The 26497-nt window shown below is 32.7% G+C and overlaps 2 protein-coding genes and 1 long non-coding RNA gene across 4 annotated transcripts in view; 1 reads left to right on the top strand and 2 right to left on the bottom strand.

The window, feature by feature from the left end:
- The window catches only part of LOC148623067 (protein rolling stone-like), a 16116-nt gene extending 13693 nt beyond the window's left edge, over positions 1-2423 (bottom strand). Inside the window, exon 1 of one of the 2 annotated variants that reach the window (XM_088573563.1) lies at positions 2322-2423. The gene's annotated coding sequence lies outside the window, so the exon portion shown is untranslated. Of the gene's footprint in view, positions 1-2268 lie in introns of both variants that reach the window. The other variant, XM_088573565.1, reaches the window with a different exon arrangement.
- Positions 1964-26497, top strand: LOC148623065 (uncharacterized). The gene is made up of 6 exons (XM_088573569.1): positions 1964-2146; positions 15888-16114; positions 21011-21201; positions 22448-22545; positions 23270-23393; positions 24642-26497. The coding sequence occupies exons 1-6, from the start codon at positions 1983-1985 to the stop codon at positions 24705-24707; spliced, it is 870 nt and encodes a 289-aa protein (XP_088429695.1). The 5' UTR covers positions 1964-1982; the 3' UTR covers positions 24708-26497.
- Positions 2487-3985, bottom strand: LOC148623066 (uncharacterized). Its single transcript, XR_015920758.1, has 3 exons — positions 3846-3985; positions 3461-3548; positions 2487-3070 (listed from the first exon to the last, which is right to left on the bottom strand). It is a non-coding gene; the product is annotated as an uncharacterized LOC148623066 (long non-coding RNA).

The raw sequence follows: 26497 nt of genomic DNA, 5'->3' as shown, positions 1-26497 counted from the left end.
CTTCTCAAAATTTGTGTTTTTAGTACAACAAAAGAGTTAATTTGTTGATTGTTTCTCAATGATTATAATAATCAATTGTCAATTGAAAAAGTTGGTCTAAACCTAACAGTTTTGGAGATATGTACAAAAACTACTGTCTGACCCTATGCTCTATTTTTAGTAATGGCAGCCATACTTTTCAACGGATCAAAAATTCCCATAATAGTTCCATGCAGGATATCCCAAGGAACATTCATACCAAGTTTGGTTCCAATTGGTCAAGTAGTGTCAGAGGAGAAGATTTTTGAAAGAAAAAAATGTTGAAAAAGGGCAAAAACTCCAACATAACTTAACAGATTTAAATGAAAATTTAACCACAGATAGATCTCATCATGGTGAAAACTTTTAACCATGTCAGAATTTGGCTAAACCTAATGGTATTGCCATTGGAGATACCGGTATATGGAAAAAACTATTGTCTGACCCCTATGTTCAATTTTGAGTAACAGCAGCCATCAAAATCCCCACATCAGTTCTATGTACATGTAGGATAAGGAACCAAATTCTGTATGAATGTTTCTTGGGGTATCCTGCATAGAACAGGTAGGGGGATTTTTTTGTTTGTCAACAAACATGGCCACCGTTACTGAAGATAGCTAGCTCTGTCTAACCAAGGACTTTTATAGTTGATTCAATAATTTGTGTATTTTCCCGCCATATTATAGAGAGCTCTTAGACATGATCACAGGAAATCACATGACAGAAAATGGAGATTATTGCAAAGCGTTTGGCAGGCTTCAAAACTTCCTTTCAGCTTCTCTTGGTGAAATCTGTATTGATCATTTTGATAGTGCAATTATGTTCTGTAAAAGTGGACACAGGTCTAAATTGAACATTCCAGTCATTTAAAGTTTTTAACCTGTCACAATGGTAAGTCGTCAAATGGTATTTTTTCAAGTTTCTGCAATGACAAATAAAGCTGAACAATATGACTTCTAGGCTATGCTTGAGTAATTATGATGAGACTAATCAAACATAAATTATCTGTGATAGTACCGTTAGTCCTATATTGTATTTTTTAATGAATATCAACATACCCTTAAATTGTTGTACCGATTTTACAACAACTCTGCTGTGAGATATAATGAACTAAGATCAATGGAGGTGATTATGGAGGATGACTATATGAGAAACCTGACTTTGAAAGAACCTGCTAGCTTTAGAATCAACATACAATTTAATATCAGAAAGTGGCACTTTTAGGCAGGTAAAATTGCTTGATTTGATAAGCAAACATTACGCATGCAATTTCAGAACAATATCACACATTTTGTAATAATTTTATAATATTAAAAAATGATTTTTTAATATTACAAATTCATCTTCTAATATTACAGATTAGATTTCATCACAAAACACTTTTTTAATATTAAAAAATCATTTTTGATATTAAAAATTCAATTGAATTTCTAATATTAAAAAACTATTTTGAATATTAGAAATTGATTTTCTAATATTAGAAAGTGGATTTGTCGTATTCAATGACAATTTTTTTAATATTAGAAAATCATTTTGTAATATTAAAAAATGTGACTGATTTTCTAATATTACAAAATATTGATTTTTGTCCACTTTAGCTTGCCATAAGTCTAATTTATAATATTAGAAACTGAATTTGTAATATTAAGAAAAAAACATTTTAATATTAGAAAATGCTCATTTTTGTCCACTTTGGCTTGCCATAGGCATAGGATATTAAAAGAGCAGCTATAAAAAAAACCAATGTATTGAAGAAATGGCAACATTGATGAGAAATGGTGAGTCAGGCATACATTACAACATATTTCATAAGATTGAAGATAAATTGGCTAATTAACAAGTATCCTATCTCTTTAATTATAGATCTCTGCTATGTTTAATGACTTTTACAGTAGACTTCAACAATTTGTTTTTGTATTTTCCCGCCATATTATACAAGATCACGAGAAATCACATGACAGAAAATGGAGATTATCGCAAAGCGTTTGACTGGCCTCAAAAGTTCCTTTCAGCTCCTCTGGGTGAAATCTATATTGATCATTTTGATGGTGCCATTATGTTGCGTAATAGCGGACACATGTCCGAATCTAACATTCGAGTCATTTAAAGTTGCTAATCTGTCACAATGGTAAGTCGTCAAATGGTATTTTTGTTTCAGCACTGACGTAAAAAGCTGAAAGATTCGACTTCTAGTCTACGCTCGATTTATTATGACGAGACAAATCAAACATGAATTATCCGTAATAGTACCCTTAGAGTGAATATAACTGATTAAGACATTGTCACAGTGATTTGCAGCTCACCCTTATGAACCAAATCCGTTTCATCTGATCCACCATTGCATTGTGACCTCACCAACTTTAGTCACATGATCATTCCAATTCCGTACAAAATGACTTATCTCCCCTCCCCCCCCCAAAAAAAAATGAAAAAGAAGTTAAAACTAAAAATTGATAGCATTTATTTGTTATAACACATTGACATGGTTATGAAACAAACAATGATGTCACTTAAACAATGAGGGAAAAAAAGAGTTACATATATTTATCTGTTTTTAATTTTAAAAACTCACTCATTCATATATATTAATACTAATATGAATTGTCAACAAGAAAAAGAACAAAGGACTTTGAATCTGAGGCTGTGTCTGCCAAACTATTGTAAATTACTGTTATACAAATAACAAATAAGTTAATTGTGTACACAATATCATTCATTCATATATATTAATACTAATATGAATTGTCAACAAGAAAAAGAACAAAGGACTTTGAATCTGAGGCTGTGTCTGCCAAACCATTGTAAATTACTGTTATACAAATAACAAATAAGTTAATTGTATACACAATATCATAATCAATCTAAGTAAAATTTGACCTATCAATTGTTCCACTGCAGTGACTGAATGGAACAATTGATAGGTCTAATTTTAATTATATTGATACAACATGTTCTGTATATGTTGTCCGGTCAGTTCTCCAGGGAGAAATAAACCACATCAAATCGTTAGGTTCCAGTATTTATTGCAGTTATATGGATAAGCAAGAAGACCCTGCAATAACAATACATAAATTCATAAGACTTGGGTAAAGAAAGATAACCCTGATAGCATAGATAAATTCTATCAGTCAATTAATTAAAATAAAATAGTTATAATATAATAACATTACACCTTCTATAGGCAATATGATAGTTCTCATATAATGCATTTTCTTAGAAAAACGTATTTGTCTGTTGTGCATGAATCTCATGTACAATATTCCACATCTATATATGTTTTAAACACAGTGACATGCAAAAATTAATTAGCATGAAATATCTAAATAAGCAACAAAAATCAGTTAAAAATAAGCTTACTAGTGACTGACTGAAAGCCAAATATTACCAAGGAAGCAAATAATATTAGTTAAGCAAATTTCATAAAAATGTAACACTTCCTTACCTCACACTTAGGTGCAAAGGTCAGTTTCCCAGTATATCAACTCATTACAATACTCTGTGCAATAACATCAGCAGTGTCATGGTTACATCTGAATACAAAATTACAATAATAACTATTGTGCAATTACATGTAATGCATAACACAAATAAAACATTTACTAAATCAATTTTCTAAAATTTTTGTTTTATCAAAATAATAATATTTTGATCATTTAGACTTTATATTTATTACTGATTTATATTATCTCATTTATCATTTTATTTAACTTTATTCTTATACTATTTTATATTTTTATAAGTTTATAAGTTAGTCATCCATTCATTCAGCTCAAATCACTCAAAATATTATTTTTGGGACAATTAGCAAGATTATTACCAATAAATACCTTTTAAAGTAGAAGGAGTTAATAATGGTGACATAGGCATAAAGTAGACAATCAGACTTCCATCAAGATTAATATTCCAAGATATTCCAATAATTTTTACTGAGTTACAAAAATGTCTGCCATCTTAGATTTTAAATGTATAGAGAGTGACAACAAGAACAAAAGGATTTCCCTCCAAAAGTGCATGTGACTTTCTACCAATTAAATATCCAATAATCCAAATAGTCAATACTACTGAAATTCCAAATAAGGTAACAATCCAGGGTCATATTCCTGAACTTAGGTCATATACTTAATTTAAATATAAAAATATAAACACAAGGTAATTCACTGATTTTATTTCTGAATGAGTTCTGATTGTTCAATAATTAAAAAGATCAAGTCAAATTATGATTTTCAAATAATATTTTATTAATAAATCTCATCTTAAATCATGGAAATTCTGAAAATAAAATGATCTGTATTTTCTTTATAAAATTCACTCTTCCACCTATATATGTTTTAATAGTCAGTTTTCTTTCAATCATTAACTCTTTTTTCTTATTGTTACCATTTTACATTTGCATTTTCATGTTCATTCTTTACAATGCCCCCACTGGACCACTGATATGTGAATAAAGTATTTTTATTTTTGTATAATTCATAATTTCATGGATGCAGGAAGTGTATATTAGAGGGAGAAGTCACTTGTAATAATCTTTATAGAACACTGCTCTTGCTGTTTGGCTGCTGTTTATAAGCTAATTTTCTCAAAATTGGTGTACATTAAAGATAAAAGATTGGAGAATGGCAACATATATTTTTTATATATTGGAAATTAGAGGAATGTTAAAATTTTACCAGACAAATTACATGTCTGATTTTACTGTTTAAAAAAAATAATTTTTTAAACGTTCATAAAAGTTGATTTGTGATTGAGCGTTAAAACTGTTGCATATATTAACATGATATTCATATCAAATGAAATAGTGTTCATAATTAAGTCACTGTGCTTAAATTTGTCAAAAACTAATATTGAGTCCACACTTTCCCCAACTGTTCAGGGTATGACCACTGCCGTCATATCATGCTGTGCTAATTGAAGCTCTTTATTCTAGAGCCCAATTTGGCCCCTCGAATGGAAATTACATAAAATTGTAGTAAATACTTGTCATTCAGTACATATTTGAGGTTACATGTTTTATTTGGAAAAAAAACCACAAAAATTTCCAGGATAATACTAGCTGCTACTCTAAGCTGTAACTGCAGTTTTAAAAGCTGATGTATTTGATTTATATTTTTATACCACCACAAAAATTTGCAGAAATGCCATATTTTTTTTAATTTGATGGTAAATATGGCAAGCCATTGTGGATTTATTACATATTTATTTATATCAATAAATGAATTATTCACATGAAGGATTACTAATTGATATCAATAAATATAAGATATTTATTCACATGTTAATAAATAAATATTGATATCAATATATGATATATCAACACATTAATAAATATTTAACAACATGTTAATAATCAATTATTGATATCAATAAATATAAGATATTTATTTACACGTTAATAAATAAATATTGATATCAATAAATGATTTATCAACACATTAATAAATATTTTACATGTTAATAATCAGTTATTGATATCAATAAATTACATGATTTATCAACACGTTAATAAATATTTATTAACTTGTTATTAAATCATTTATTGATATCAGAAATAGACTGCGTATGATTCATTTGTGTGCATTTCACATAATGCTTCGAACCGCGCTGTTTCAAAGAGTGGTGTCAATCCTCGCACTAAACCGAATTGGACGAAGGATGTGAAAGATTTTCGAAGAAACAATCTGAAGTATACCCCGAAATCATTTATAATGACAATATGTGCAATACACCAGAAACTATCACGAACGCTTTTGCAGCATATTATGAAGATGTATATAAAGAATGTGATGATGATTCAATTGACTCAAATGTAAAACATGATACTGAATCTACATAATCAGACATTTTACAAACATGTTGTAGGGAAGGCGAAAATTTACCGGGTGGTGTAATAACTGAGGATGAAACTTTTGATGCTATCAGTAAACTGAAACTTAGGAAAGCTTCCGATCACGATCGAATACAGAATGAGCATCTTAAATTTGCGGGAAGGAAATCGTCAGGGTAATATGCAATTTCTTTAACCGCATTGTGCACATTGGTGACATACCAACATGCTGGAAACTGGGATTGATAGTTCCAATTTACAAAGGTGGTGCGAAAAGTAAGACTACTCTAGAGAGTTACAGACTTGTCAGTTTACTCTCTGTGGTATGGAAATTATTTTAATACATACTGAAAACCTGTATCACGTCCTTCATTTTGGACGATAAATGAATAAATCCTCAGCAGGCAAGGATATCAACAACACATTTGGTGCTCAACAGCCTCGTTCAATTTACCACAATATTGAAATGTCAAGTAAAGTGTATGTTGATAACAAACAAGCTTTTGATTCTGTGTGGCAAATAGGGCTTATGTACAAACTTTTTAAGTTACGTATTCGAGATAAAATTTGGTGTATTATTAATGATAAGCATTATGAAACTTTTAGTGCTGTAATTGCTAACCAGTCTACTTGGCGTTTTTCCCCGTGTCTCAAGAGGTAAAAAAGGGGTATTCTGTCGGATTTACTTTATTTAGTATTTGTCAATGTAATGTTGTCTGATGTACAATTGTTCAACAATAATGCTGCTGGTATTTATCATGTTGTTTCCCTGCTTTAGCAGACGATGTTTCCAGCATTAGTTTATTGCCATTCGGGCTACAGGACGTGCGTAACGTGTGCACAAGATATGCGTGTAAATGCGGTTCAACGCACAGAAGTCGACTATTGTACAATTTACTGGAAGCGCTCTGTCGAAAACCAATTTATCCCTGGACTATTAATGGTGCCTTCATCCCAACACAGGATGAATATACTCATCTCGGTAATCTTATGAATTCTTTATTTAGATCATTGGACCGTACATCAAACGCCTGTCGAAAAGGACGCAGTTCCTTCTTTGCTATAAATAAACTTAACTGCAAATCCCTAAACCCATGTGTTCTCATAAAGCAATAATTCTGTAGTGCTGCCATCTGTCCGGTACGGGTGTTTGAGGCTTGGCCTTATTTAAAATCTTGACGTTGATGTATTAAATCGATTCTAACATTTTATAGCGAAACAAATACTCGATTTAAAGATCAGAACCAGATCAGATATGTGTCAAGCAATATTGGGACTACATCCTATTACTGTCGCTATTGAGAAAAAGAAACTCCTCTTCTTACAGAAACTGATTTCTCTAAGTGACAGTCACCTTCAAAGAGTTTTATTCGTCTTTTCTCATTTTTCATCGATACAAAACGTAGCAACCTTGGTTTCATCCCTGACATTTTTTAAATATTATTAACATATGAACTTCATGGATATCTCAAAGAATTCTTACTGACCGGTCTTTTCCCATCGAAACGTGAATGAAAATCCATCATTAATAATTCAATTAACAGTTATCAAGAAAATGAATGGAAAAGACGTACCAACTCAGACAACGACTTTCAGATATTGAACTCAACTATTAAATCAGATAGAAGTTGTTCCGTTTTGGAAACTAGCGAAGAAACACCATTTCCTTAAAAAAAACTATTACTTTGTGACTAACTCCTTACCGACTCCCCGAACAGCACACCAGGTTCGTGTAAACTCTGCAACCGATTTTTTTCTGTCTTAAACGTTCACGCATGTTTTAAATGAATCAACTTTAATACTACAAAACCTGATATGGGATTTAATAATCGAAAGCTTTTTTAATGTGTGCTATTTTCAACGATTATTACTTCGTTCATTTGCCATTTTGATATTTCCCGCAATATTTTATTCCGTGAACTTGTCCGTGTTCCATGACGTTTCATGAGCGTTCCTTGTTTTGCGTAGGAATTTCTCTTGACCTCAGTGCTTTTAATTGTTTATTTTACCGGAAATGGAACTATGCAACTCGCAGAACGAAAACTCTGTATTTCCGTAAATGTACTAATTAGAATCCTGGATCTCAAACCGGCAGTCGATATTTATTTTCACATCATGTATTTACCACTGCACTGTCCAAATTCATACATTTAATCATATTTAATTGTTAAAACTACATTGTTCATTAATTCTCATAATATTTGAAGCTGACAATTAAAGCTTTTTATGACTTTATTCACATTTTATTGAATCTATCTGTTTTGGTGACTTTTGAAGATTTTGTCAAAGAGTTTACAACCAAACTTACAACAGATTGGTGGCAGCGGAAACAATTTAATTTATTACAAATTAAACATTACGCTACATATTTAAAAAAAGGATTTGCACAAAAAATATATTTGAAATTCAAACCAGGAAAGTGATGAGATAGCTAAACTGAAAGCAAGGATACAAGAACTTAAGACAGAAAAACAGAGACATGCTTCTGAGAGCATAAGTAGAAATAAAAACAGTCAAGGATCCCAGATTAGCTCACCACAGCAAGGTTTGAACCAGCCAGGTCATTCATTATCCAGCCAACACCGGGATAAAAACTATCTAAACAATAAACAACATTACGAATACAAAAGCAATCCTATAGAACCGAGGCAGCATCAGGATAGGTATCCAGTAGAAATGTATCATTACCAGGATATTAACAATCCCAGAGAAGGCATGCAATATAAAATTAACAGCTATCGACCAACTCAGATTCATGAAGACCCATCAAATCTTAGATGTAATATGGATTATGTACATCCACCAGAGAGAAGATATCAACAAGATAATAGAAATATGACAGTTACTGGACATTATCCGGATAATGGCTATCCACAGTTGACATGAGGTTATCCAAGACAGTATGCGTCAGTATTAGAAGGTTTCCAGGGAAGTAACTATGCATATTACCGGGAAAATAGCTATCCACAGAGTACAGTATGACCAATGGATATACAAAACAATATTCTTCAGAGTCCAGAAGTTATCCAGCAAATAATCATATAGAAAGAAGACATGATTTGGATCATGAGCCAGCCAAAAACAAGACGATATCAACGACCATATCCTACAAAGACTCCAAGCGGAAATAAGGGATTCTACAGTGACACAGGTACCCAAAACCAATACTATACCAACAACCTAAGACAGAGTCATCTACTAGCCAGGAAACATACAAGTCAAGACTACTATACTATAACGAAAAAGATGACTGAAAGTCTTTCATGGTACAGTTTGAAATCATAGCGGAACGCAATGATTGGGGCCCTAGACAGAAGGCGAATGGGATAATGTTCGTACTTAAAGACGAAGCACTGCAGTTTGCAACAAGGTTCGCCTCAGATGCCAGGACATCTTTTGATGTGCTTAATGCAGAAATGAACAGACGGTTTGGTGATGGCTATTACACTGAAACCTACAGACAAGAACTTCAATCAGTCAAGAAGCAGTATAAGGAGAGCATATATGATTATGCACGAAGAGTTGAAAACATGGCCAGGTAAGCATACCCAGGACCGGAAAGAAGCTTATTTAACAACCTCAGCATAGAATACTTGCTATCCGGTCTACCAGACCAGAGTATTATGTATGATGTCCTCGAAGCGAGAACAACAACAATGGATGAGGCCATTAATTTGGTGACCAGGCATATGACCCGAAAAAAACGGAACTAAAAGTAAATCCGGATCCAACATCAGATCAATTGAGCTTGAGTATGAAAATGAAGATTTTGAATGCAGGAAAGTTGGTCGTAGCGTTGTTAGAGAAGAAAGATTACACCAGTTTGGATGTGACATAAAGGAACCCATGGCAAAAGAAATCGTAAGCTCTGTTGGTGCCATGATCGATAGAAAGATGTCAATCAAAACAGATTTGCAAGGAAAATAATCAAATCCCGAGAAAAATGCCAAGTCCTGGAACCACGAAAAGCCCCAACAAGAGAGAAAACGACTTTATTATACCTGCAATGAAGAAGGATATTTCACTCGGGATTGATTCACTCCAAAGTACGAGAATACCAACCAAAAGAAGCACCAATCTAAGACCAGATCTTTAAACTAGAAGAGTCTGGAACTGTCGGCCAAGTGCCAGCCTTCGTTGTAGATGAGATTCATGTAAAAGTTGATGACACTATAGAAAGTACTTTGGTGAATTTGGGTCTTCTGTTTACGGAAGAGAATACGAGGGATTCCGATTCTTCAAGATTCCCAGAAAAGAATGATCAAAACATCAATACGAAGGATTCCGATTCTTCACGATTCACAGAAAAGAATGATAATAACATCAATGTAACTAAATCATACATACGAAGTAACAAAAGCAAATTAACATTGATTGGATAGAAACCAGATACTCAATGATGCAACCCATTGTTGAAGATGAAAGAAATCTCCTGATGGCACATATCTTTATCGACCAATTTGAGAAAGTAATTCTAGTTAGGATAGCAAATATGGAAGAGCATCCAATTAAATTAAAGAAGAACTATGTACTTGGAGATCTTCATCCAGTCGTAATGTATGTACCAATAGCGGAAACATCACTGAATGCACAGAGAAGTCAGAATGGTGACCTGAGACGACCTGTAAAACACACAGGATTGGACAAGATTAAGAAAAGCTGAACCAATCAGCATCCAAGAAGACTCGATTGATAACATAAAGATATGCAAAGTAGTTTCAGATGAGACACCAAAACCTGGTAGGCAAAGGAATAAGGCCAATATTCCTGAGCTTCCAGAACATCTCAAAGATCTATATGGTAGAGTAATAAAAGATTTAGGACAACAACATTTAGACGAAGCTAGCAGATATTAGCCAACTACAGTGAAGCTTTTGCCAGTTCCAAAGCTGATTTAGGGACATTTTCTCTTATAAAGCACAAGATTGATGCTACCGGAGCTGCTCCCATTAGACATCCATTAAGGAGAAGCCCCATTGGTTTTGAGAAAGAAAAACTCCAATACTTGAAAGACCTACTCAACAGTGGAGTCATACAAACATCAAAGTCTGCGTGGGAATCACCAGTAATTCTAGTCCGGAAGAAGGGTAACTCCGTAAGATTGTGCATCGACGATAGAAAATTGCACGATGTCTGTACCAAAGATACATATCCTTCACTGCGAATAGATATGTGCATTGATTGCCTGTCTTCAGCATCATTATTCAGTTGTTTGGACTGTCAAAGTGGCTACTGGCAGCTAGAGATGGATGAGACAGACAGACAGAAAACGGCATTCATCATGAAATATGGGCTATATGAGAACTCATTTTCAGAGGCCTCCAGTGGTCTATCTTGATGATATCATCATCTTCAGGTCAGATTATGAAGAACATCTTGAGAACAAAAACCCATTTAAAGTTGCTACCATAAGAGAAACAAACCTTAACAAATCGACACCTTGGTTATCAAAATATTCAACCAAGCAGATAAGCCCCTTTCAACGTGAGAACCCAGATTTTTCCTATCTTCATAAATGGATTGATCAAGGAAAAATACCGGACAGAGATAGTTGTGCTTGTTTGAGTACTGCAGTCAGAAGATATTGGTTGCATTGGGATAACTTGATCAGAAAAGATGAAATAATCTATCATAGATGGAGAGAAGTGGATAAAGAACAAGAACACCTTACAACTACTTGTACCAGCTATATTGAGGAAAGAGTTGTTGAACAGTTGCCATAACAGCCCTTGTTCTGGTCACATGGGCATGAGAAAGACAGAACTGAAACTAAAGAACAACTTCACATGGTATATGTGATGACAGAAGATATGAGAATGCACATTAAACAATGCTTTATCTGCAACAAACTGAAGGAGAAAGGTGGAAAAGCAGACATCTATGATAGATTACAGGGTTGGAAATCCTTTAGATTGAATTGCCATTGATGTGATTGGACCCATCCTTCAATCCAGAAGAAAGAACAAGTAGTTCATTTTAGTGATATGAGACTACTTCACAAAGTGGATGGAGGCGTACCCCTTACCTCATCAGAAAGGGTGATGGAATTTATTTCAAGATTTGGTGTTCCACTGGAGGTTCACACAGACTCAAGGAACCAATTTTGAAAGTGATTTACTTAAATCCGTTTGCAATTTACTAGATATAACCAAGACATGAACAATTCCATACCACCCAGCTTCCAACGGTATGATTGAGAGGTTCAATAGAACCCTTGGAGGCATGATAAAAAGTTTTATCAACGAGAATGCTACCGATTGGGATATATACGTAAACCTGCTATTATCAGCCTATCTTAGCACACCACACCCAGCAACAGGATACTCGCCAAATTTTATGATGCTTGGCAGAGAGGTCAGCTTATCTGCAGATTTATTATTCCCACTTCCCGTTCAATCAACAGATGAAGATGAAACTACAGAAATCACAGCCAATACAGAAAAGCTCCGTCAATCTTTTAAGAACGCATATGGTATTGCGAGACACCATCTGAAGAAGAACGCTGAGAGAGCGAAAAAAGACCATGACACTAGACTGACAAAACACCAATATACAACCGGTTCCCTTGTGTACAAGTTTTATCGAAACCATTCAACATAAGTGCAAATCTCCTTGGGTTGGTTGTGTGATTTTAGTTACTTTATGTTCTTTGTTGTTTATGTCAATTTTCTATGTCTGGTCTTTATTCCTGGATTACATTCTTTTGATTACCCCTAAAACCTTGGTTCCCTTGATTACTCTATCAAATATATAAATAGTTTTTCGCATTTGTACTTATTGTGAACGTACCACACTATGAAAAGAAAACCATAAGACTTGTTGAATTTTTCATTTTTACACTATGAGTGATGCTTTGAATTACTATAAAAGTATTTTTGAGTTAACTATTACCAAACTTAAAGGAAGTAATTTTTTTGGAATTAGTACGCGCGTCGTCTGCATTTTGACGCTATAGTCCCAACTTAGCGTCAAACTATTAATTTGTTAAGCTATTTTTCATAGAATTAAAGTAATGATAAGTTTTTTTATAACGCATTACTTTAACTAAATTTACTTGTCAGTCTCTAACTATATTATAAGGGACATCAGGATTTTTGTCAGAATTCCTGAGACTTAAGGATTTTCATGTCATTTATTGTAATTTTTTATTGGCTATCAGGAAGTTTTGGATCCAACTTTTGTTTACTATTGGCTGTCAGGAAATTTCAGAATATATAGATACAGAGAATCTCAGTGTAATGGCGGATAACTCGCAGAGTACTTCTCAGAAGCTGCCAAACCAATACACTTGCCAAAATATTCTGAAAGTTATATAGACAGTGTTCGAATTTGAATGTATCAAAACAACGCACCTTGAAAGGTTAATATCAGTTATATATATAATATGATTTAAGTTATAATAAGAATTATGGGTCATAATTCCCGGCAGTTGTCCCCCAACACACTGAGAATCCAAATGCGTTGTTTACATGTACTTGTTATACATGACTACATATGTTCCCGTATATGGTGCTATGGAAACTTGTGGACCAGAATAAAGTTGTTATTGAGTATTTGCTTATCATAATAATCCTGACAAATGATCATATAAATGTCATATATATTATGAGGACACCGATATCTATATATAGCCATTGACAGTTGTTTAATCTTATTCCGGATGATTGAAAACATTCGGATCATAACAATTACGAAAAAGTACGCAATAATATCAAGGGAATCAAGATTTTAGTGGAAGTCACACGCTTTTAGGGCTTATCGCATTTGTACCATTTCGGATGTTGAAAGTAAGCCAAAATCAGTGACAGTGAATATTTAACGATTAGCGACTTTGAAGACTTCAGTCTTTGATTTTTTTTGGTTGTGAATCTATAGTATAACTGTTTAGGAATTAGGGACCAGAAAGAAGCATTTCCCTGGTGTCCGGACAATAACTTGACTATAAGAGAATGGGTCTTTCTGAAAGTGCTATCGGGGATTACTCCTACAACGTAAGAGGTTTGAATTCCATATCTCCATACCACAACCTCTTACTTCCGAGCGCCATATTAAATATGGCTTGTTCTGTCGTTCTTCGAAATCGGCAGAATTATTGTAAAATATTTACCATTTAAAACATTTTATACAGTTTCTTTACCACAACACGGCCGAAGGTGAATAAACTGAAGAAAAACAAACGACCTATCTGATTAGAAAATACAGCAATCCTGGAAATCCTTTGTAAAAGCAGTTTACATGAACATCACATTCGGCTTTTTGAATGTGTAATTCCGTTTGATAAAATTACGGATTTTAAAATTTGCGAAGCGAACATATTAAATTAACCAATAAATTGCCTTTACCAACTTGCAGTTCGTTTTGTCAAAAATATATTGTATTCCGTAAAATTAGTGACCTTATTTAAAATGGCTGGTCACTCTGATAGCTGTCTTCATTACAAATGTGTTCTGGGTATTTAACAAAAAATAAGGATTTTTATCGCTTGATTTCCAGTAGTTTAAATAAAAGACTAAAGATATTTTAAAACACATGTTTAGCTAATTCACATTTTTGGTGACTCTCAACATGTCAGATGCTAGAGGTTAGGATGGCACCAAGTCAGAAAATAGCTTGCCAGACAACCTCTATCACTGCCGCAGTAGGGGATTACAAGATTTCTCCAATTTCGACAGTTGAATTTTAGATTTAACTCCTTGAAGTTCGTGGATTTAAATCTGATGTTTAACTATCTTGAGTGGAGAAATTATGAAATGACATCGGGACTGAAGGAATATCTAATATATTACTCCCCGTCATACGCAAATTTACTTGATATAGATCCCAACACTTGAAAACAAATGATTCATTTTTTTCTCATATTCGTTACAAAAAAAACGTTACTTGAACGTAGTGCAAAATAGACATTATTGGACTTGTAAAGGGATATTTTTTTTACATAATTATGTTCATATTCACAGAAATGGACGTTAGTAACTTATAATATACGAAGCTGTTCTTAAAGCAGTAATCAATAATTTGAACAAGAGGATTATTATATGAAGCTAGTATTACAGTTATTCATATAAATCTTCAGAAACATATTTCATGATTATATATTGAAAACATGGTATAATCTTGTTTAATTAACTAGCTTGAACACATAGTATTTTGTGTCACATGTAGTTCTCATCAAGTATAAATCTAACCACTGTGCAATTTTTCGGTCGTCCATTTGCCAACGCTTCTTTACCATGAAGAACAACAATAATAATAGCACTGTATCAGAGCTGATATGAGAGTCATCTTTGATCTAGCTTGTCCCTAACATTGTGTATTTCTTTATATAAAAATCTTAATCTTGCATTTAATGAACCTTTGTTAGATATTAGTAACTACACCCAGTAAAAATTCAGTGTGACTTGCTTTTTTGTGTGGAGTAAGCTGCACAAGCGTGGAAACTGACACCGCACCTCACTATATACATGTAATGTAATCATCCAAAGATGTACGTCGCAACAAGTTCGATCTTTGGTTGGTTCTATTCATCATGAGGTACGATGTATGTTTCCAGTCACCTCGTGCAACAATGCATCGGTCATACTGAATTTTTACAGGTTGTATTAATATAAAATATCTTAATTAAAATAATATTTCAGATATCTTTTATACTATATAAGGTATCTCGTATATCTAAAATAATATTTCAGATATCTTTTATACTATATAAGATATCTCATATATCATACAATACCTTATATAGTATATGAGATATCTGACACATATGAGGTATCTGAAATATGGAATAAATGTGGAAATGGCTTGACATGCAGGTGACTTTCTAGGGTTTGGCATAACCATATCTAATGAAACAAACTGTACTATATCAGAAATATAAGTTATGAACCATTTTACAGATCGATCACCCTTCACTCCCAGTTTAGAACATAAAACGTTATGATCAACAGTTTTTCTAATTTAGACTTTATTACCGTTGTCTACTTTGTTGTCTCACTAAATTTTGAGATACAATGAATTTGACTGTATTTTGCAAAATTTATTTATTTTGCAGCTACTGGACATTCAATGCTTCGAATCAGAACTGTGTTGGTCATAGCACTACTCAGACATGTATTATAACTATGGGATTTTGTCGTGCTTTACAGTTAAATACTGGATGTCAACAGTCAAGCCTGTGTGTTAAAACTGTTACTGGGACAGAGAAAAATGAAACAATGTATAATGCTGGAGAATTTCAACGAAATACAAACCCTTATCATACAATACCTAGTAGCCCAAGTAAGTATTTTCATTGTATAAACAATATACGTAAAGTTATATTTTGACAGAGTTTTCACTGTTCTCTGCATATTATTGCTAGTAGAAGTAGACAATGTAGTATCTTCGTTTGACAATAGAATATACCTGGGTACGTCATTGTTGCATGTTTACGCCGTTTTTATGTGCAATGTTTTGCTTTCCTAAAAGTAAACCCTAACTTCGAGTTGTTTGGTTTTTCAAAAATAATCTTAATTTATTTTTGTCGAATTGTAAACTAGTATGTTGTACCGCATTTCGGAGAAGTCAAACACACATGACAGCAACATGTTCATGACGTCATGACTTGCTATGAAAGTTACTTAGTACAAAACTGTTACTGTAAGCCTTTTAATTGGTCTGAATTCCAATTTATTTTGTCAGAAATTTTCGTTCCTGAAATTAATCTTCTGACCGACGGACTTTATCTGTTCTGATCACAAATGTAGAAGTTTTGATATCTATATCAGGGTGGATCCAGGAGTTCAGGTTAGGAGTGTAATCAGATATTGTGCCGAGCGAAGTTAATTATTGGTGCCTAATGCATTTTGGTCAAAAGTGAGAAATTTTTAAAGACTTATACTGGTGAAAAAAAAATTAACAAGATCAATATTGAAAAATGAAGTGTTCATAACTTGATTTAGAAATATACTGTACAGTAAAATTTGTCTAAACCAAACTCTTTTCAGACTGCTGAAGTTGTGGAGGTTTGGTGTGGACAGGTGTAAGAAGTTCTGGTCAAGTGGTGTTTGTTATCATAGAAACACATAACACTTATGGTCATACATTGTTATCACTATGCCATTGCCTTGCTGTCAAGTTAATGTATAATACGTGTTCTTGATTTTTTTAAATAGTACAAGTGTGGACACAGATTGCTATTGCCCGAGGGGCCAGTATGGACGCAGAATGGTATTGCCCGAAGAGCAAATTTGAACATGCATACGTTTTGTCTTGAACGTGTTTGCATTGTCTAGAAAACTCCTTCATTTATTGATATCAATAATTGAATTATGCTCATGTTGGTAAATATCCATTAACATGTGTTACTAAACATCTAAATGGGGAACAAATTCCACTATGGATTGACATTAGACAAGTCATATACATATTACAATGCTTCTTCCTTGAAGGTGTACTTGTATGGATGTGTTGAATTTGCTATGTCATGTTAAGGATTGGCCATTTCACTTTATCTATATAGGTTAGCTAGATAAAATTCTGGACTCAAAGTTTTTTTTAGATTAACAGAAACCTACAGTGTGGTATCTGTCAGTTACATGGATAATCTTTATTTTAAAATGAAATTATGAACGACGGTGACGCCGCTGTCATCACCATACCAATATACAATGTTTTGCGGTGACACTATTATATATATATATATATATATATATATATATATATATATATATATATATATATACATACAATGTAGGCAAATTCGGGGTTTGTGAATGCTCCATTTTTAATTCCCTAAAAAGCCTGTCAATTACTCTTCCTTAGGACCAACTTAGTAATGTGTGATTTGCTAAGAATTCACATCTATAAGGTCTTTGTTTTTACATTAGTCCAAGTTAAACAGTTCTCTAGGAAAAGAGAATAAAACTGCATAATGGAAAAAAAATTCCCACTTACAGTCTTGTACTCAACAGATATCATTCGAAATTATTATGAAACAAAATTACAATACCAGTATAAAGGACTTTAAGGCTAAATCCATCGATACTGGCTCACAGTTAACACTTCAAAATCAATATTTCAACTAAATCTTGTATCAAACAATTTTAATCAACTTCTAAATAGTTATATACATTTGTAGCCTGAAAAATGTTTCCTTGGACAAGAACTGTATAATAGCACATGTTTTGCAGTTGTATAAAATATATCCAGAGGCATTGCCAGTATCGTTTGGTTTCAGATCCAACGTAAGGTGTATGTACAATCAGTATTTCAAAACACTATCATTGACTTTTCTTTAGAATTTCTATTTCATTAAATCCTGTAAATCTTCACAACTTAGTTACTTTTACGTGTGTAGTATTAATGTCTTGATACTAAAGAAAACCCTCATCATTTTAACAGAAAAGCGATTCATTCATATTTGTCTACCTGCAAATATAAGAAAAAGAGTTGACATTTATTTATAATACTTTACCAAAATAATCAAAAATGCTGGTTTTTTTTAACATACATGTAGTTGTATATCAATATCGGCATTTGTTGGTTTGTTACTCAACATCTATAATCATATACAGTAAATCTAACTGTAAATTAAAATCAATGTGTATTGAATATTCTTAGGAAAACATCATCTGACATCACTATGGCTGTAAAACATTTTTGAAAGAAAATTCCATGTGCAATGTATTTTAACTTATATGCACATATGTGTACAGTATCATAATAAAATGAGCTCAGAAAAGGAGATTACAATTACAACCTCCTTTCAATCTCCTAAACTATTTCTCCACATCAAATTTTACCATTCTCAATGGAGAAATTATGCTGAGGGAGAATCTTGAGTAATACAAATGCATGCACATATATACAGAAAGCTGAAAAAATAATCAAAGGTTTGTCAAGTTAAGATTTTGTTCGTGTTCATACATGTATGTAAGTGTGATTTCAAAAGCTAGTTAACCGGGTTACCCTTAATGCACTGTTGTACATGTTTAAAATATACTTGATTTAACAAATGTAGACTTGATGGACCCGTCGTACATGTACAGTTCATAATTTATTTACACAATAACATGTACATAAAATCATAATGTGACGGTTTTCTATAAATCTGAAATTTAACAAAAAATGATAAACTTTAAGTATTAAAAAAGATTTTATGTGGTAAACATCTTTAAAAAGAGTAATATTTACATGTACAATGTATAAGTATGAAGATGATTAAAATTATATTTTATGTACATATACAAATTTTACTTTATTTGCACGAAGTCATAAACAAAACAAAAATGGTTAAATAATAAATCATAATAAGAGTTGTCTGACGCATACATATATAGCCAAACTAAACATCGTTAGAGCTAGCGCCTCGGGAATGTACTTGCATGTACACTGTACGTTTATATGCAAATAAAATCTATATGTATAATGTAGAGTCCCCAAAACTTCATGTTACAGTAATTGGTAGCTAATCGGAATATCCCAACTTAACAAAGTCCTCAATGTCATGTGTTTTGCATGTACATGATATACACGTATGTGTATGGAACATGAACTGTTAAAAGATATGTAAAAGGAAGGTCATATAACCTTGGTACTCACGTTTTTTCTCCAGCAAAATGTGAAAAATTTTGACTATATTCAACTTGTGTTCTTAATAAAATGCAATTTGAAGAATCTATACCTACCTCCTGGGCTGCTTTATGAGCATTTTTCCATTGGAAAAATATTTAACAATTTGAAAAAAAAAATTGATTTCAGAACCGCTTTTGAAAACACAAAAACCCAAACCTCATATTATCTATATATTAATAGACTACTACTACACTGTAAGAGGTTGGAATTCCGTTCCTCCATACCCCAGCCCAAGTCAGAAAATAGCTTGCCAGACAATCTCTAGCACTGCTGGAGTAATAAATAGACCATCCGTTTAGGCCTAAAAATGGATGGTCAGATACCGGCCCTTCTTCACAACCCTTACCCAAAAGTTTTTATTTGTGATATTGAAAAAATAATAATTAAAGAGTCTGCCGATCGTCTTGCAGAAAAAAAAGAAGAAAGTAAAGCGGAAGATGCTTTTTTTCTGTCCAAGATGGAAAAACAAAGAGTTAGAAATAATGGTTGTTTGTATTTGATTCGATTGTAAACACACATGACGTGAGTGTGCTCTTGATCGTGGATATCTCTTTTTGGGATTCGGCATTTGAGATATTTTTTATTTTGATCACCGCCATCAAACCAAAAAATATCTCAAGTGCCGAATCCCAAAAGAGCTTTGGCCGTGGACTAAGACTTTGCATGTTTGGTTTTCATTGAATTCTGAGTTTGGTGTCACTATAGTGACTTATTTCATTTCAAGTTTTAAATAAAAATAATTCCGTACCTACCGATCCTACAAAATTTCAGAATGGTGATCGGAAACATAACATTATTTTTTCGGCCTTGCAGATTTCTCACCAATTGACTGGCACCAATAAGTTGACTTACCTATCTGTCTTGCATGCATTTGAAGTGTTGATTTATCCCAAAAAGTATTTTGCTTGGTCAAAGATTCAGCAAATGATGTATGCTGAACAATATAAGCGCAGAGATCACAAATTGGATCACTAGGTCACGGATCGACAATAAATCACCTGGCTATGCATTTAATGAATGAATGAATGAACGTGGTCACATGACTACTATAATTTCCCCGAATACACCATGACCAACATTCACGAGTATGACTATGCCCGGGGACTGTGTAAACGCTTCGATGCTTTACACCGTCCGTGCGAGACCCCAAATGATAGCCAAAGGCGTTAAGAAACCCTTCAGTCCGCCATGAATGACAAATACCACATGTGAGTGCAAACCGGGTCTAACAGTATTGAGTATATATGTTAGCACGAAAACAAAAATTAAACCAAGTATAGAAATAGTCAGCTGATGGTCAGCATCTCTCATATCGTGCAAATGATTGGCTAAAACTGTGTTACGAAAGAGTTTTGGGGATTTTAGTGGTTTATATCCACAATGACAGTCGAATTATCAACTCTTTCTAGCAATGTCCTAGCTTTATAATGCTCGAAATGAAGGGTGTAACGGATATACGGAAAGTGCTATCGTTTTCAACTGTATCGTTATAGTGTTATTTAAGCACATTTGGGGAATACATTTTTGGGTAATTTTAAAATGTCTTTGAATTTTTTTCAGATCTGAATTTTATTGCTAAGTTCAATGGATCACAATATACAAGAAAAGATGGCACAAAGTGTATGATTACTTCAGAGATACATTTCAATTGTCAATATAATGTCTACTGGGTTCCCTCAAATAATGAAACAGTAGTAGATGTACCATCTAAAGCTAACCCAACTGTTGTGTTTAACCAGACAACATGCAGGGTACAGTTTAATGTTATATTCTAAAAAAATATATATGTGTACACTTCATTATGATTTAATTCTAGAATTCTTAGGTGAGAGTTGTTGATAATGTACTGAAATATCTTCTGTGGACTGTCTTACCTAGGTTTGGTACATGACTTTAGATACTAAGTTGTGTAAGTGTCTAGGCTTACTTCTTTTGTTCATCTTTATCATACTAAAAATAAAATAATTAACACCTCACAAAAATTTTACCTCCAATCTATTTGGACGTGACGTATTCAAACTTTCTACTTATGTTAGATTTATATGCAGTTTTATTACATTGTAATTTGCAACATAAATGCAATGTTTATATTTATGGCACAATATACTTATATTCTTTCCAATTTGTAGATATCTTGTTTAATTTAGTAGTTCAAATATCTATTACTTGGGTTAAGGGTAATATTTTAAACATTTTTAACATTGTTTTGCCAAATACTGATAACTTAGTGGCGTTCGAATAAAACTGTATCAAAAATTGAAATTGCGTGCCATGTGTTAATTTTAGATTGAAATGTAGAAAATTACTTTTACTGCTTCGGTTATTTTTTTTTAAAGATAATACTTGTTTTTTTCATTTTACTCCAAAATCCTAAGTGTTACCATAACTTTCCTGGCATCATTGTGAAGCTGAGACATTGAGCTACATGATATTTAAAGACACGTTACCAATGACAACTGAATTTGTGGAAGACTAATTAGATAAACTACTTTTTAAGTCATCTATGACGAAATAAAATAAAACACTCCTACAAAACATGGACATTTTAATTGACATTTTAGCATAAAGGGTAATGGAAAACTTGTTTATTTCTACATGAAAGTTTTTGGTAAATTCTTTATGAGTTCGTATGATATTGAAAATTTGTTAGCCAAATTATTTTTGAATATTGACAAAAATCTGATTTTTAAAGAATTTTTTATCATAATCCAATGGAAATCAAATGGACTATAGAACAAATAAAAAAACAATTCACAGATTTAATAATGATACGATGAAGATAACCCTTACGGATAAGTTATTCAAATATTTCCCAGACTAAAAGTTACTTGCTAGTTTAACTATGTATTATCCATGTTTACTTACGAGTTTATGCATTATAGTGACATGTGCATAGAGTATACAAATAATATTGAAGAACTTTGTTCACAGGGGTTTATGGGTTTATTAAGTGATGTGTGCAGGATTTTTTTTCTAATTTGATACATTTAATTACAGTTAGTTATTACAGTTTTATATGATGGAGCATGTCAAACCATTTCACCGACTTTACCTACTGACAACAATCCTAGCTTTGGATCCACTCTTATAATAATGTAAGTGTCTGATCAGCAACCAAATCAAGTCCACCTTTTACCTTGTTAGTCTACCATTCAAAGGGGAAATCAGATAAAAACACAACAAATGTTTTGATTTTAAATCAGGCTATTTACTTCAGAATATTTTGGAAAAACTGTTTTTGTTTCATTTTTTTGTTTTATAGAACAGCAAAATATGTATAGACTAATATCACCGTGCTGTTAATGTCATTGGCGTTCCTTAACCCTGTTTTATTCGCGATAACTTGAGTAAAACTTATCCGTTCTTTTTTTTTAAATTTAAACACTTTGTTTCTAGGGACATTACGGAGGGCCCTTTAGTTTTTTGACATTTTGGCCCCACACCCTTTGAATTAGAAATATTTAATAAGCAACTCGGCGGGTGTTGCTAGAAAAGCAGAGGACGCTTACCCTACCGGTGCACCTAGTCCATGCTCCCAGTTTTTAGTGCAGTCCAAGTTGCTCATTTGCTTTTGTTACTTTGTATGTATGATTTTAGTTACTTTATGTTCTTTGTTGTGTATGTTTGTTTTCCATGTCAGATCTGTGTCCCTGGATTACATTCTTTTGATTACTGCTATTACCTTGGTTCTCTTGATTACTCTTTGAAAATTTGGAACGATGTTATCATTCGTATTGATAGAAATCTGATTTGATGATTCTAATGTCAATGTGTTCCTTATGAAGCTGTTACATTAGTATAACAAATGAACCATTTCAGATTTGTAGCAGTGGTGTCCGCATACTTCCTGTTTGGCTGTACATTTAAGTACTGCTATGGTTTCCGTGGTAGAGAAGTCCTTCCACACTCAGATTTCTGGGTTGATCTTCCTTCCTTGATTGTTGTAAGTATAAAATAAAAATATTGTTGCATATACAATATTATGAAATAATAAAAAAATATTTCAGCAAAAAAGGAAAATAATCATGCTTTGAATTTACCTTTGTCCCAACTAACTTTTTTAGGGTTGTTACAGAGTTTTGCCATAGTTAGATTTTACAGGCACAAAATTGGTTTACTTCTAAGAATACAAATCAGTTGGAAACCCATAAGTAACTGTTCCTAATTCAATGTTTCTGTTTTATACATTTATGACACCTCATGTAACTATGTGTCCATTCGTCAGTCATTTTTGTTATTTTAGTTTTCTCAACTCATCTCCAACAACTGAACAAAATTTCACCAAACTTGGCACATGTATATAGTAAGGAGGCAATATGCAGTTGCCTGCATATTAAATTACCAGGGACTATGTTTTGTTAGAGTTACGTCCATTGAACTAAATTACATCACTGGATCATCTTGTCATTGCAAGCCTTCGCAAACTACTGAACAGGATTTCATAAAATTACTAAGTACAATGAAACCTCTCTCTCCCTGAAAGGTTGTCAACCTCTCCCTGAAAAGCTGCCTAAAGGTCTCTCTGAAAAGCTGCCTCAACCTCTCCCTGAAAAGCTGCCTAAACCTCTCCCTGAAAAGCTGTCTCAGCCTCTCCCTGAAAAGCTACCTCAGCCTTTCCCTGAAAAGCTGCCTAAACCTCTCCCTGAAAACCTGTCCCAACCTCTCCATGAAAAGCTGCCTAAACCAGACACTTTAAGAAGTCCCTTGAAAATGGCCTTTAAATAATTTCAAATGGATAGTTAACCTGAATACCTGTCTAAACTGAACCAATTTAAGACTGAAAGAAGTTCAACTTGGAAAGGCTTCATTGTACATGTATGTACTAAGGACAGTTTATATGGTGAACATTTGATATCTTGAATTCTGTTGGAATTATTAGTTTGTTTTAAGAAGTACTGAAACTGAAGCATGTTATCATCCCAATTCATCTCAGACTACGGTACAGAATGTCATACATCTTAGTTTGTAAAGAAATGTCTTTTGAGTGAAACTTCTTCCATCGTGCAGTCAAAGGTTGTCCGACTCTTTTTATTTGCATTACAAATTTATGAAAATAGCTGCTCCTTCAATGTTTGGAGGATCCTGTGTATGTTATTGTGCTCATTGTTTATTTTAAAATAATAAGTATAAACAAAGAACTTCTACATGACAAATAAACATCAGAGTTTATCATATGTTTGTTTTTTTATAGGATGGAATGGTTTTTACAATCAAATGTGGAAAGTCAGATATGACCAGAACCTATGATGGCATTTGATTGATATAAGGAATATCTTAATTCTGGTTTGCATAAGTGGAAAGAATCTCGAGATGGTTCTTAATCATTATAACTATTTTAACGTCCTTTTGTCAGGTTATGATATAATTTGGCTTTCATTAATGCCATTTGAATTATATATGGTCAGAGAGTACTATTCATTCTACATCACTAAAATTCTTATTCTTTAGGTAAATAACAAGAATAATAAAATTTTCAGTTACATGTTCCACTCAAAGTAGCAAAAATAAGAAACATTGTAACCATTTAATTTTCTTCCTGACTAAATGATTATGTAAACTTTATCATCTTCTGAATATAAGACACAGACCATTCTCTTCTCGAGGTGGGGGGCAGGGGCATGGTTGTAATTTTTTTCACACAATGATATTTTTTTTCAGCAGCTGCTAGAGTAGAAAAAAATTTGAAAATCTACATTGTTAAGTAATTGGGGGGATGAATCAATATTGAATCACAATTTAACTTCTGTACATGGCTAAATTTTGCTCAAATTTTTCAAAATAATCACACCCCCCCCCCCCCTAGTATAGAAATCATCGCTGTCTTACAAAAATGAAGGTTAGTTTGTTAAGAAAATAAATGAATTCAGAATAATACATGTTTGCTCCCATCCAAAGTTAACCGAATATAGAACCTGTTTATGTCAAGTTAAACAAGCTGACCATAAGTTCTTTCATTTGTTAAACTTCTCGCAATAAATCTAATTGAATAAAGTTTTTCTTTAACTGCTGCTGATTTCAATAAAAAATTGAATTGGGAAGTCTTCTGAAGTTCAACACTTAGGACATTACTGTTTTATTATCTATTTGATATATTTATTTTTATTCATGGTAAATGACATTTTGGTGGGTACATTTAAGTGAATGTTATTTTTGTCCCATTATTTATTGGTCATTCATTGCACCAATGTTTTGCCTGTATAACAAAATACCCTGTATATGTGCTCTATAGCTCTCTTTTTGCTCGAGCAAATGAATACACTTTTTCATTATTTTTTTTTCATTTCGACCTCCCTGTGAAGAAATAAGAATATGCTGTATAAAAATCTTATTGCAACATCTGTTAACAATTTAGTTACCCTTTGAACAGTCAATCTTGAGATCTTGAGGCGCTGACAATTTTTATCCTGAGGGAGGCCCTTGGATTTGATTTGGATAAGATTTTTTATGGAAAAGCATAATTTTTGTTTTATTTCCGCAGCAACCGAAATCAATATTTTCAATTGAAAATCTGCCTTGTTAAAGTAATAGGAAAAATCTAAAATCATTATTTTTATTTTTTGAATGGATAAGTACAATTTTTCCCCCAAAAAATTGAAACCTTTTTTTTTTCAATAACCCAGGCCCCCAACTTTGCTAGTAAAATGGTCAATGCCCAACACATCTAGGTAACTTTTATAAAAAGTATAAAGATTTTGTTGCAAATCCTTTTGAAATTATTAATTGTATTTGTGTAAGTTCAAAAACATTCTCTAAAATTTTGAATCAGCAATAAGTCTGTATACCTGTAAAATGTGTAAACTTTCTAATTTTGTACTCTGGCAGTTTATATTAAATGCCAAATGCATAAATTTCTGTCATTAAACATGCTGAATAAGGAATTTTAAAATGTTTAAAAATCAAGTTCTTTTTATCACACATACATGTTCTAGATAAAAATCTGTTGAAGTAATTCCATCTTAGTTGTATTTTCTTGTTTACTTAAGTTTTCTATAATATTTAAAATATGTTTTGTATATGATTGCTTTATAATAAATTTTTACTTCTGAA

The sequence above is a fragment of the Perna viridis genome, chromosome 3 (assembly GCF_037379345.1).
Source record: "Perna viridis isolate PV_CMFRI_1.1 ecotype Kerala chromosome 3, ASM3737934v1, whole genome shotgun sequence".
In the NCBI taxonomy this organism is placed as follows: Eukaryota; Metazoa; Mollusca; class Bivalvia; order Mytilida; family Mytilidae; genus Perna; species Perna viridis.
The sequence above is the reverse complement of the archived record's forward strand: the minus strand, read 5'-3'. Positions and strand labels throughout refer to the sequence as shown.

What these genes read in the sequence shown, in the direction of transcription:
- LOC148623065 (XM_088573569.1), top strand. Translation starts at nt 1,983, where the DNA reads ATGGAGATTATCGCAAAGCGTTTGACTGGCCTCAAAAGTTCCTTTCAG. An exon ending in GGATCCACTCTTATAATAAT is followed by an intron (nt 22,546 to 23,269) that starts GTAAGTGTCTGA and finishes GAACCATTTCAG; the next exon opens with ATTTGTAGCAGTGGTGTCCG. An exon ending in ATCTTCCTTCCTTGATTGTT is followed by an intron (nt 23,394 to 24,641) that starts GTAAGTATAAAA and finishes GTTTTTTTATAG; the next exon opens with GATGGAATGGTTTTTACAAT.